At 40.0% G+C, this 13,456-nt stretch overlaps 1 protein-coding gene across 1 annotated transcript in view; it reads left to right on the forward strand.

Moving 5' to 3' along the window:
- The window catches only part of LOC132827848 (ras-related protein Rab-40B), a 70,130-nt gene that overhangs the window by 33,517 nt on the left and 23,157 nt on the right, over positions 1 to 13,456 (forward strand). Inside the window, exon 2 of the mRNA XM_060844596.1 lies at positions 10,001 to 10,061. Within this exon, the coding sequence (XP_060700579.1) occupies positions 10,001 to 10,061 (61 nt within the window). The remainder of the gene's footprint in view (positions 1 to 10,000; positions 10,062 to 13,456) is intronic.

Below are 13,456 nucleotides of genomic sequence, written 5' to 3' on the forward strand. Positions count from 1 at the left end.
TCTAGATACTATGTAGGAACTTTAATCAGTGGGCAAAAACACAGTCTTTGCTCAAGGAACAATTAACTGGAGTTTGTTATTTACTTTGCTCTTAAAATTCACCAAAGAAGGAGTTCCCATCTTATCTTTGAGCTTTTTTTCCCATTTAAGGTACTGTGGGCATCACTAGCTAGGCCAGCAGATAGATATTCTACCCTAATTTCCCTTGAGAAGGTGGTGGTAAGCTGATTTTGTGATTGACTGCAGTCCTTGGAGTGTATGTGTAGAACCATAGTGTTCCTAGCAGAGGCATTCCAGGATTTTGACCTAGCAACAGTAAAGGAATATCAGTACGGTTCTGAGTCTGGATGGTGTGTAGCTTGGATGGGAACTTTTAGGTCATGTATTTGTGCAGTCGGTTGTGAGCGTCTGTGATCATTACCTGGACCATCCTGAATCCGTTCTTCTTGGCTGTTTCCCTGGCTTGTGGATTATTTACTGGACTTTAAACACTTACGGGCGAGAAACGCTGAGACAAGCCAGGAGATGGGAATCCTGCGCTAACCGCCTAAGCGCAACACATGAACAACTCTTGTTCCTCCACGAATGCAAAAAAATCAAATCCTGCCACAATGTGTCAAGTACAGACCTCCAGTAAATAATCCACAAGCCAGGGAAACAGCCAAGAAGAACGGATTCAGAATGGTCCAGGTAATGATCACAGACGCTCACAACCGACTGCACAAATACAAGCAAGAAATTGCGCGCCAAAAGTCATTAATTTTAAAAACCACTAATCAGGAATGGACCCGGACCATAGAACAGGCTACCACTATAGGACAGAACAGGACAACACTTCGCAAAAAAAATGGCACTAAAAGAAAAAATGGACAAACTAACCCACAAACAGGAGGACACTACAACACACACCTGGGTTAAAAACCTCTCCCACAGACAGCTCACAGACACGGAAAGAACTATACTGGTCAAGGGACTCAAATACAACTACAGGGATGCCAACACAGCAGACTTCCTAGCAGCACTAGAATGTACACTCAGGAACAATGGATTGACAGAAGAGACACAACAAACAGTGAGACAAACGGTCGTACCTATGATGATAAGAAAACGACATACACATAACCTCAACACCAAGGAGAGGGAAGCACTGAAAAATGACAAGAACATAATCATACTACCGGCAGATAAAGGCAGAATGACGGTCATCTTAGATAAATCAGACTACATCAATAAAGCACAACAACTACTCGCAGACACCAACACCTACCAAATGAAGGATTCCGACCCCACACCACAACTCACCAATAGAATAATCAACACACTAAGGAATCTACAAAAAAATGGACAGATAACCAAAGCGGACCAGCAAAGAATGAAACCTGAAAGCAACAACACCCCCAGATTCTACGGACTACCCAAAGTACACAAACCAGACATCCCACTCAGACCCATAGTATCACTACCAGGGACACCAGCATACAAACTGGCCAAAGAACTACAACAAAAACTGAAACACCTAGTCAGCGGATCCAAGCACTCCATACAATCAACACAGGAATTCTTGGACATCATCAGGAATACACACATAGACAAAGAAGAAACCATGGTATCATTCGACGTGACGGCACTGTTCACATCAATTGACAAAACCCTAGCCAGAGAAACAATAGCCAACCTACTGGACATACATAACAGAACACAGGAGGCCGAACCTATCAACAAGGACGGCATACTTAAACTACTGGACCTGTGCCTCACCACACACTTTACATTCAACAATCAGATATACGAACAAATCAACGGAACACCCATGGGATCACCAATCTCGGGACTCATAGCAGAGGCAGTTATGCAAAGGTTAGAGCATACAGCCCTACCACAAATCCAACCCAAACTCTGGATCAGATACGTCGATGACACCTTTGTAATCATCAAAAACACAGAAATAGAAAAAACACACCGAATCATCAACGCCACACTCACAGGAATACGATTCACGAGAGAAGAGGAAAAGGATAGCCAACTCCCATTCCTAGACGTGTTAGTAGAGAGAACACCCAACGGAGAATTCACCACAAGGATACACAGGAAACCAACACACACAGACCAAGTCCTAAACTATGAAAGCAACCACCCCAACACACACAAACGAAGCTGCATCAGGACACTATTCAAAAGAGCCACAACACACTGCAGTACACCAGAACTGCGAAAAGAGGAAGAGGAACACCTATACAAGGTATTCGCCAAAAACGGATACCCACGCAACTTTATCACCAGATGCCTAAGAGATAGACCACGGAACGAGGACATGCCACAACCAAAAGGACTAGCCACACTACCATACGTCAGGAGCGTCTCAGAACTGACAGCCAGACTACTGCGACCCTTAGGACTCATAACAGCACACAAGCCAACTTCCACACTCAGACAACAACTCACTAGAACAAAGGACCCAATAGCCAGCACGAGCCAAACTAACGTAGTTTACAAAATACCATGCAAGGACTGCACAAAACACTATATAGGACAAACAGAAAGACAGCTAACAATCCGCATCCATGAACATCAGCTAGCCACAAAACGACACGACCAGCTATCCCTAGTAGCCATACACTCAAGACAACCAGGAACATGAATTTGACTGGGAAAACACTACCATCATAGGACAAGCCAGACAGAGAACAGCCAGGGAATTCCTAGAGGCATGGCATTCATCCACAAACTCCATTAACAGACACATAGACCTGGACCCCATATACAAACCACTACAGCTGAAATTGACACCCGGAAACGGCAAGAACATCCATCAACAGACACATCGACCTGGACCCCACATACAAACTACTACAGCTGAAACTGACACCCGGAAGCGGCAAGAACAAACCACTATAAATACCGGAAGAAACATCAAAGCAGCGCTTCACAGGAGGCTCCAATAGCACTGATGATGTTCCCTAGCCAGGGAACGAAATGTTTGCAGCAAAAACTTCCTTAATCGTTCTCTTGCAGTTTTGTGGTAAAATCATTTCAAACTTGCATGTAATTTGATGTGAAATGCCCAAAACTATCTATAAAAATGACTGCTGATACCTGCCGGCTCCAGACTCTAGATACTATGTAGGAACTTTGATCAGTGGGCAAAAACAGTCTTTGCTCAAGGAACAATTAACTGGAGTTTGTTATTTACTTTGCTCTTAAAATTCACCAAAGAAGGAGTTCCCATCTTATCTTTGAGCTTTTTTTCCCATTTAAGGTACTGTGGGCATCACTAGCTAGGCCAGCAGATAGATATTCTACCCTAATTTCCCTTGAGAAGGTGGTGGTAAGCTGATTTTGTGATTGACTGCAGTCCTTGGAGTGTATGTGTAGAACCATAGTGTTCCTAGCAGAGGCATTCCAGGATTTTGACCTAGCAACAGTAAAGGAATATCAGTACGGTTCTGAGTCTGGATGGTGTGTAGCTTGGATGGGAACTTTTAGGTCATGTTTTCATATCTGCTGTCCTTGTCCTTTATTGGTGGTCGAGATTGCAGATTGGAATATTGCTGTCTGAGCAATTTTCCACGTGGGTAAAAGCCAGTGTTTTATCAGTACTATTTCTGGAGCACTCCTGCCAGAATGTGGCCAAAGCCAGTGGCCTTGGCTGCATCCAGTGAGTGTGAGTTGGCATATTAGTGTGTGATCATGAGACTAGGAAAAATAATGGATGGTGATGTTGTCATGAAGACTTATAATTTAGAAAAACCTGGGTTCTAAAGTGGTCAGAAGATTTTTTCAAATCTAGAACTTGGGGGGTGGGGGAGGGCAGAACAATTTTAATAATAAAAAAGGGAAATGATGTCTAGGACTGGCATGAGTGACATTCCTTTTACCTAGAGGGTTATGAATCTTTGGTATTCTTTATTCCAGAGGACACTGAAATCGCAATGATTGAGTATGTCCAAAGTCGAGGTTGAGAGATGACCTGATAGAAGTTTATAAGATAATGAGTGACAAAGAGTTAATGGTAGTCGTCTTTTCCCTAAGACGGGGAATTTCAAGACTAGGGGGACATTTTTAAGGTGAGAGTAGAGAGATTTAAAAAAGACATAAGGAAATTTTTTTTCACAGTGGATGGTTCAAATGTGGAATTAAATCCCTGAGGAAGTGGTGGATGTGGGTATGATTACAACATTTAAAAGACATTTGGATAGATACATGAATAGGAACAGTTTGGAGGGTTTTGGGCCAAGAACAGGTGGATGGGACAAGTTTAATTTGGGATTATGTTCGGCATGGACTTGTTCGACCGAAAGGTCTGTTTCAGTGTTGTATGACTCTGATTAGAGCTTGCTTGATAGACCATTGGTATTAATAAATCCAGAGAATTATGGCAATAGTGTATGTAAAAAAGAAACATTGAAGTGTTCAACCAGCCATGATCATGTTGAATAGTGGAGCAGGCCTACCCCTATCCTATGTTCATATGGAAATAGGCAATGAAAGCTCTTCATTTCTGTGCTTCTCTGCTAGAAATATATGAAGAGAAAACAATTAATAAAGACAAATATAGGTCCCTTACAGTCAAGCTGTGGAAGTTATAATGTGGAACAAAGAAATGGCAGAAGAATTGAAAACGTACTTTGGTTCTAACTTCATAAAATAGGGCACAGGTAACCTCCCACAAATGCTATGGAATTAAAGGTCTAATGAGAGGGAGAATTTAAGGAAATCAGTGGTAGTTTTAAAAAAAACAGTGCTAGGGAAATTTAAATTAATTGGTGCTGCTGATTAAAGACTGACATAATCTCTAGATCCCAGAGTGCGATAGTCGTCACTCTGGAAACATTGAATGCATTAATGGTCATCTATAGACTTTGAAGCCGTTCCTACAGATTGAGGACGGCAAATGTAGCCCCTCTATATTTAAAATGAGAGAAAGAAATTAAACAGAATTACAGACCATTCAGCCTAACACCAGTAGTGAGAAAAATGCTAGAGTGCATTGTAAAAGACATGATAACAGAACATTTGGAAATATTAACAGGATTGGACAAGGCCAGCAGGGGTTATGAAAGAGAAGTCATGCTTAACAAAATCTATCAGAATTTTTTGAGGAGAAATCTCGTAGAATAGATAAGGAGAACCAGAATTGGGGGAGCAATCAACCCAAATTTCACTCTGCAATCTGACTTATCCAGTCTTACCATCAGCTGGAATAATAGTATTTGGAAAGACTTCTGCATTCCCTTGTCCAAAAACATTGTACATTTATCATAATTTTAACCACTTTGATTTTATTCCTGACTCAGCTACTATCTTTGGCTCAACGAATGCAATGACATAATTTTGTCCATTCTTCTTATTTTCCATTTTGAAATCACTTTGTACTGTGTTGCTTTTTTTAAGGGAGGGCAAAAAAAAATAGGGTGTCCTCATTTAAAGCCAGGATTGCATTCCTGAAGATTGCGAAGGGTGAAGTATTAAGTTAAAACTGGAGCGAAGCTCTATAAAGCTTTCCTCAGCAGAGGGAAAAATACCTGCCCCCTCTCAACTGAAATACAGTGCCACCTGTACTTTCAATTGCTATATTTTTATGTCGGAAATGAAATAATAAAAATAAATTTTAAAATAAAAAATATAAATACCATAAATTACATTGTTAGATTATTCAAGCTCCATCTAGTGGCACAGGTTCATCAGTGCCGCTGGACTTCCAGGACGACTAACTTAAGCAGAGTTGAGGACTGCAGTTAAATTTCAGGAGGGAAGTGAAAACCTAGGAGTAAGGGCAGACCAAACCTTGACTCAAGGGGGGCAAGAAGTGAAACAAGGCAGGATATCAAGGCGACACCTTGTGCAAAACCTAAAAAAACTAGGATGCAGTCCTTGATGCAGATTTCTGATGATGATAAATGCTAACAAAGCATGCAAATTGCGCTAAAATTGAAATGGTGACACTTAACTAAAGTAAAACAAGCCCAAAGAATAAACAACATTAAAATAAAATAATGTTAAGTGGGACACTGTTAAATGAGGACTACTTGTGATGGAAAATGCTCAAGGTAGAGTTTTAGATCAACTTGACACCTGAAAGTAGCTACTTAATCTAAACTTAAGTTGCATTCTGTCCAACTGAATGCAGAGGAAGGAATTTTTGTGAAACTCTTACATAATCAAGACATGAGTTAGTCCGGGTGACTGGCTGGCAATGCGGAGTGACGTTAACAGCACAGGTTCAGTTCCTGCAGCAGCTGAGGTTATCAGGTAAACCCTCAGGTTAAACCACCACTCTCTGAGAAAGCAGTTTTATGATCCTCTGCAAACTATGGCAACTTTAAATAATGTACAAATGAGAGGTCCAAATTCCGACTATTGCATTGTGAAAATATACAGAAACAACAAAATATTAACCCAATTTCAGACCAATTTCAGCCTCTAGGCACCCACCAAATGATGTAGTATAGCAGTTTAACAATGATTTTCCTCATTTCAAACATTGCGAAAACACTGAAATGTTATGTGGCGAACTTAACTATCTTGTTTTCTTTTTTTGACTAGTTTGCCACATATTGTTTCCACATTTGCTCATAAGGTAGGATATGGGTGACTTCAGATGTATGAAGAATAAAATCCATAAAGATCAACAATCATCAAATATTTTTCTTGACGTTTTTCACATGACTTGGCAGTAACACTATGATGCAAGGGAGAAGTTATTGGATTGGATTTTATGGTTTCAATAATAATGATTGCTGAGAAGTTAGTCTTTCGTAATGGCCTATTCTCCTTAAAATTTAAATGCCTAACCACAACATTTTATGGAACTAGTTCAACCCAATAAGGGGTTTCATCTTCTCCCATAAAATGTTTTCTTTCAGGCTGTCCTGTGCCATGCAGTATTTCATTACCAGCTGCTAGATCTTTACAGTGCAATCCACAGCTGTGAGGCAGCCAAGGGTGACCTGATCTGGTAATATCTTTTTCATGATCTTAAGTGAGATCAGTGGTCACAGCAAAATGCGATTGGTTGGGGAAAATTATTTTATTGAATGATGGATTAGGCTTGAGGAACTGTATGCCCTAATTTTACTCCTATTTCATATATTCTTTATATATATGAGGACAAAGCTTAGTCCATGACCATGTAATGTAGCCAGTACAGAAACATATTATTCAACCCAACATTTATGGTCCACTTGAATTTCCTCCCAACTTCAGCTAAACTTACTGTAATCTGCACTTAACCAGATTCACCTTTTTGGTATGCAATTGTCCTGTTCAATTCAGCTACTTCCAGGGGCAGTGATTCCACATTGACAACTCTTTTTTTGGGTAAGGACATTTCTCTGAAATCCCTGTTAGATTTCTTGATTACTACCTTAGATTGGTGATCAGTTATTGAGCAAAGTTTGATATGCTGTATCCAAATCCATTGGAGTGCAGAAGTATGAATGTTGATTCTATTGAAATATAAAAGATCCTGAGGAGACATGGCAGGGCGGGTGTTGAAAGGACCTCTCTCCTTGTGGGAGAGACCAGAACTAGTGGGCACAATTTAATAGGGGATCTCCCATTTAAGCCAGTATAGAAGTTTTTTTTTAGGATCATGAGCCCATCCAATTTTCTCCTCGCACAGAGCAGTAGTAGCGGGAACATTAAATACTTTTATGATAGAGGTAAATTGACTGTCTTGTTAGTCAAGGAACTAAGGTTTTTGGTGGGAATGGTAAACCCCCCTCCCCCCCAAGCAACCCAGTCCTAATTCACCTGTTTGTATTTACCTCTAGTTCCAATTATGATGATAAGGTCTCCCTCTGTTCACTCCTTCAAAACCTTACCTGATTACAAAACCTCAATTAGTTCACCCCTAAACTTTTCTTTTAAAGGAAAAGAGATTCCGTCAATCTTTTCTTTGGTGGCACGGTGGCTCGATGGTTAGCACTGTGCCTCACAGCACAGGGGACCCAGGTTTGATTCCCACCTTGGGTGACTGTCTATGTGGAGTTTCCTCCCTGTGTCTGTATGGGTTTCCTCCAGCTGCTCCAGTTTCCTCCCACAGTCCAAAGATGTGCAGATCAGGTGAATTGACCATGCTAAATTGACCATTGTGTGAGGTGTATTAGTCAGGGTAAATATAGGGTGGGGGAATGGGTCTAGGAGGAAGTGAGGACTGCAGATGCTCAAGCTCAGAGTCGAGAGTGTAGTGCTGGAAAAGCACAGATCAGGCGGTATCCGAGGAGTAGGAGAATCAATGTTTCGGGCAGAAGCCCTTCATCAGGAATGGGTCTGGGTGGGTTACTGTTTGGAAGGTCAGTGTGGAATTGTTGGACCAAATGGCCTGTTTCCATACTGTAGAAATCTAATTTAATCTGAATTATATACTTGGTAGATTTTGGTATCGTCTGTGTAAAGTTTCTCTGTACCTCCCTGGTATATCTGTTATGTTCCTATAATATAACACTCACACCCATGCACACATCCTCTCACATACACCGTCACACACGCAAACACACATTTTCTGATGTATTCTCATATTCTCTCTCTGTCTCTCTTGCATGCATACAAAGTCTATGGGGTGAATTTGCTCAAAAATACATACCTTCCAAACAGGCAATCCATATAACATTTTACAAGTTCCTAATTTGGAAATAGAACCAGTTTGACTCAAGATTGGGATATGGACAGACTGTAACCTCTCTCCTTTAATACCTTATCTGAGCTGAGATGTCATCCTTTTTGATAAAACCTTAAGTTATCTCGAGAATGTGACTTAAAAGAAGTTCTGGGATTTACATATTAATTAACCAAAACCTGCAACCCATTGCAGAAGATGCAAGAGTAAATTAACAGCAATCTAGGTTTGTTCAATATATTGTTTCAACTGCATGACACTGATCTTTTCGTATAAATTCTGTGTCTTATGATCCTGCCCCATGGTGGCTCAGTAGTTAGCACTACTGCCTCACAGCACCAGAGTCCAAGGTTCAATTCCCACCTTAGGCGACTGTCTGTATTGAGTTTGCACATTCTCCCCGTGTCTGCTTGAGTTTCCTCCGGGTGCTCCTATTTCCTCCCACAGTCCAAAGCTGTGCAGGTAAGGTGAATTAGCCGTGCTAAATTGCCCATAGTGTTAGCTGCATTAGCCAGAGAGAAATGGGTCTGGTTGGGTTGCTCTTCAGAGGGTCGGTGTGGACTTGTTGGGCCGAAGGGCCTGTTTCCACTCTGTAGGGAATCTAATCTAGTTACCTGATGAAGGAGCAGCGCTTGGAAAGCTAGTGCTTCCAAATAAACCTTTTGGACTACAACCTGGTGTTGAGACTTTTCTTTGTCCATCCCAGTCTAACACCGGCATCTCCAAATCATAACAGACGTATGTTCAAATATCAATATGATGTGATCCACATTGCTAACAGTCTTTCTTAATTATGGTGGTATCTGACATATTGTTTGAAAACAAAATAAAATTCTCTCATGAGCCCAAAAAATAAACTTTAGTTTATAAATTTTACACCTAACATGTATGATATTCCCAGAGAATTAAGGTAATTCTGAAGTTATTTAGTTTTGATCTTAATAACTAAGTTGTAAAACAAATTAACGTGGTCCTTTTGTTTTGGCGGAAGGAGGAAGAAAGGCCAACAAACTCTCCAGTTTTCTAATTATATCTCCAGTTTACTTGTAAGTTACAGTATTGTAAGAATTGTCTTGTGCAAACACTCAATTTGATCAGTTTCAATGACTGCAGTATTTTGGATAGATGTAATGCAATGACATGAGCACTCTCTGCTTTTACTACTCTGCCTAGCTCTCTGTTCCTCAACAGGAAATCATGGCTTAAGGTTATACACAGCAGTATTCTGTCACTATCACTCTGTCCCCAGACTGAAACACATCTGGGTAATCATCAATGCAGCAAAAAGTTTCTGTGACTTTATTAATTCTGTTAAGTGTTAAATAATCAAACCCATTCCAGATTTTTAAAAAATTCTGAACAGTTGTTTTTCTTTCCTGACAGGTATTGATTACAAGACAACAACAATTCTGTTGGATGGGCGTCGGGTGAAATTACAACTCTGGTAAGTGCTTTGTAACAGTTCTGAAAGAAGTTAATTTGTTCATCTTTTTCAGTGTGGGGATTTGTTTCACAAACTCCAATTGGGTTTGTACTGACTGAGTGTAATGAAGCACTTTCCAAATATCATAGCGGGTACTCTTTCTAAAAGACAGTTTAGAGCCATGAAATGGGAATTTTTCCATACCTGAATCTTCCCTATTATGACATAAAAGCCTCTTCAGTGTGTTGGGAGAATCCAGTAAAGTAGAATGTTAACAACTAAAAATGCAATTGTATGCTACTTAACAGAATTTGTAAGATTTTGAATTAATGTCAAATTATCCTTAGAGATCACACTTGCGTAGTTCTATTCTGGATGTGGGAAAGGAACTGCATCAGTTTATGTCCATTTTCATAAAAGCTTCTATTTAGACTTAGCAAAAGCCAATTCAATTCCACTCGATTTCATAAAAAAATTTTTTTAAATCTCCTGTCCAACTCAGTCCTTGGCTTTTAACCTTTTGAATCCATTCTTCAAAATTAATCTTTCTTTTCAAAATGATCTTCACACATTCTTCTCTGGAGGACTGCTGTGCAAGAATACAATTGAATTGGAATATTCTGCAGATCTAGAAGAATATAGGTATTGTCACCTCCTACCAGACCTTTCCAGATGTTCTAGTACATCTAGACCAATGGCCACTGGAGCACTGTCTGCAAACCCAATTAAGTTAATTCACCAGATACTCACAGGGCAACCAGAACTCGAACCAATCCAACTGTGGTTTGTAATAACCCATTTGTTTTAGATTAAATTTACAGTACATAGTCAGCAAGGAATTGCCCCACTCACACAAGAAGTAATGCAGTTTGCTGAAGAGGTGAGCTGTGTCCTATTAGTTTATTTAATCTGACATTTTAAGATTCCATCAAGGTCACCAACAATTGCCACATTTAAAAAATTTGAAAGAATTGCTGTTAACAGTGTAGATATTTTGATGTCAAATTGAATTGTTCTAGGTAAAGACAGGTAGAAGTAAAGATGATGAAGCAACAATTTTGGTGTTTAATAACATTGCACACTTCCCTGTCTGCTTCAAAGTTTGAGTAGTTGGCTAAGTGGCAGTAGCACTTCTCACATTTCCTTCGGTCAAATAAAGCAACTTGGAAAGAAGCCAACTTGGTGTTTTCCATTTAAAATGATGGTAATTTATTTCACTTAACAAGAAGTAAAAGTCATTACATTAAGAAACACAGAATAAAGAGAATAAGAAGCTAATCTGTAGTCTTCAGTAAAAACCAGGTAGCCTATAAAGGGGACACTTTTTTTTGTGTAAGAATGTGTAACTTGGCAGAGATATCATTCATTGCCGGAAAGGGTTTGAAAATTGACTGAGACTAGATGACAGGTTTTCTTCTCTGAAGATGATAAGTGAATTAGTTGTGGTTTTCTTTCCTGTTGCAAACCCACAATTTAACAGTGGTGAGATTGAAACTTTTGACATGCATGGATATGTGCCAAGATTAAATAATTTAAAGAAAAATAAGCGCACTCAAATTCCCATGATCCCATCAAGAAGAAACGTCAAAAACTTTTATTCAATTTGATGGAAACAATGAAAAATGGGGAATTTGTGATTAAGCAGTGTAATAAATAGTGCTGTGAGGAAGGCATATGGTGTACTGGGCTTTATTGATAGAGGAATTGAGTTCCGGAGTCCTGAGGTCATGTTGCAGTTGTATAAGACTCTGGTGCGGCCTCATCTGGAGTATTGTGTGCAGTTTTGGTCGCCATACTATAGGAAGGATGTGGAGGCATTGGAACGAGTGCAGAGGAGGTTTACCAGGATGTTGCCTGGCATGGTAGGAAGATCGTATGAGGAAAGGCTGAGGCACTTGGGCCTGTTCTCATTGGAGAAAAGAAGGTTTAGGGGAGATTTGATAGAGGTGTATAAGATGATTAGGGGTTTAGATAGGGTAGACACTGAGAACCTTTTACCGCTAATGGAGTCAGCTGTTACTAGGGGACACAGCTTTAAATTAAGGGGTGGTAGGTATAGGACAGATGTTAGGGGTAGATTCTTTACGCAGCGGATTGTGAGTTCATGGAATGCCCTGCCAGTAGCAGTGGTGAACTCTCCCTCTTTATGGTCATTTAAGCAGGCATTGGATAGGCATATGGAAGTTATTGGGCTAGTGTAGGTTAGGTAGGATTTGGTCGGCGCAACATCGAGGGCCGAAGGGCCTGTACTGCGCTGTATTTTTCTATGTTCTATGTTCTATCAAAGTGAAGAAAGATGACTAAGGAACACTGAAGTCAAACATCATTTACACCAAAATAATTGCAGAGTAGTAAGTACAGTATAAATTTTAGATCTTCAATACAATAATGTATAGCCAAATGAAAACGTTGAAAAATAACTGCATGTAATAAAACATTTGAAAAACTCCATGTGTAACAAGGAAAGAAGCACAGAATGTTGCCCCTCCTGCCATCTTTCACATTAGATGCACAAGTCAAACATACCTTTAAAGTTATTTGTAGATTATAACTGGGAACTCTGCTTTCCAATGTTTTATAAAAATCAGGTTTCAATTGTCAAGTGTATCTTAGAAGTCTCCCCCCTCATCATGCACATTGGGCAGGATTTTCAACCCAGTTGGGATGACAATCAAAAGCAGGAGGAGTGAAAATTAGTTGTGGAACCAAAATGCAAGATTCCCCTTACTTGCCCAAACTGATCAGTTTCAGAGACTTACTCGGGGACAAATTTAAAGGGATGGTTTTATGTTTTCCTGAGGCCTCTGGTTCACCACACTGATTACTTGGATGAAGGTATCCTTTCGCAGACTGGGAATGTATTGGGAAAGCCTGAGTTCAGCACTCCAAGCAGGCACAGAGACACTCCCAGCTTGCTTGGATGCAAAAGTAGCTGTCCTGTGAATGAGGGCTTTCCTCCCACCCCAACAGTGGGTCACCTCATACCTCTGGCTGGAAATGCACTAGGAATTAAAAAATTGAAAATATTAACTTAGTTGCCTTCTTGTCAATTGGCCTTCCATTTTTGAGAGCCCTCCTACTACATTTAATTGCCAGTTAAAGGCCTAACCACCTGAAAAAGCTCAACCTACCCCATCCAATCCTCCCAACCTGGATATGTTCAGGATTTAGAAATAGTGGCATACTGCTGATGTATCCATTTCACGCTGAACTCCAGGTGCTGAATTGGAGACAGTAGGAACTGCAGCATTTATTGGAATCCACAGAATGGAAATAGATAAAATTGATTTTATGCAGTTATAAGTATCGAAAATTTTAATTAGTTACCACCAAAACTACTGGATTCATTTACTGATTTTTTTTGTGCTATATTTTGTGATTTAGATGTTGAGGTTGATATTTGGTTAGTGAAAAGT

This window comes from Hemiscyllium ocellatum, chromosome 25 (assembly GCF_020745735.1).
Source record: "Hemiscyllium ocellatum isolate sHemOce1 chromosome 25, sHemOce1.pat.X.cur, whole genome shotgun sequence".
Classification (NCBI taxonomy): domain Eukaryota; kingdom Metazoa; phylum Chordata; class Chondrichthyes; order Orectolobiformes; family Hemiscylliidae; genus Hemiscyllium; species Hemiscyllium ocellatum.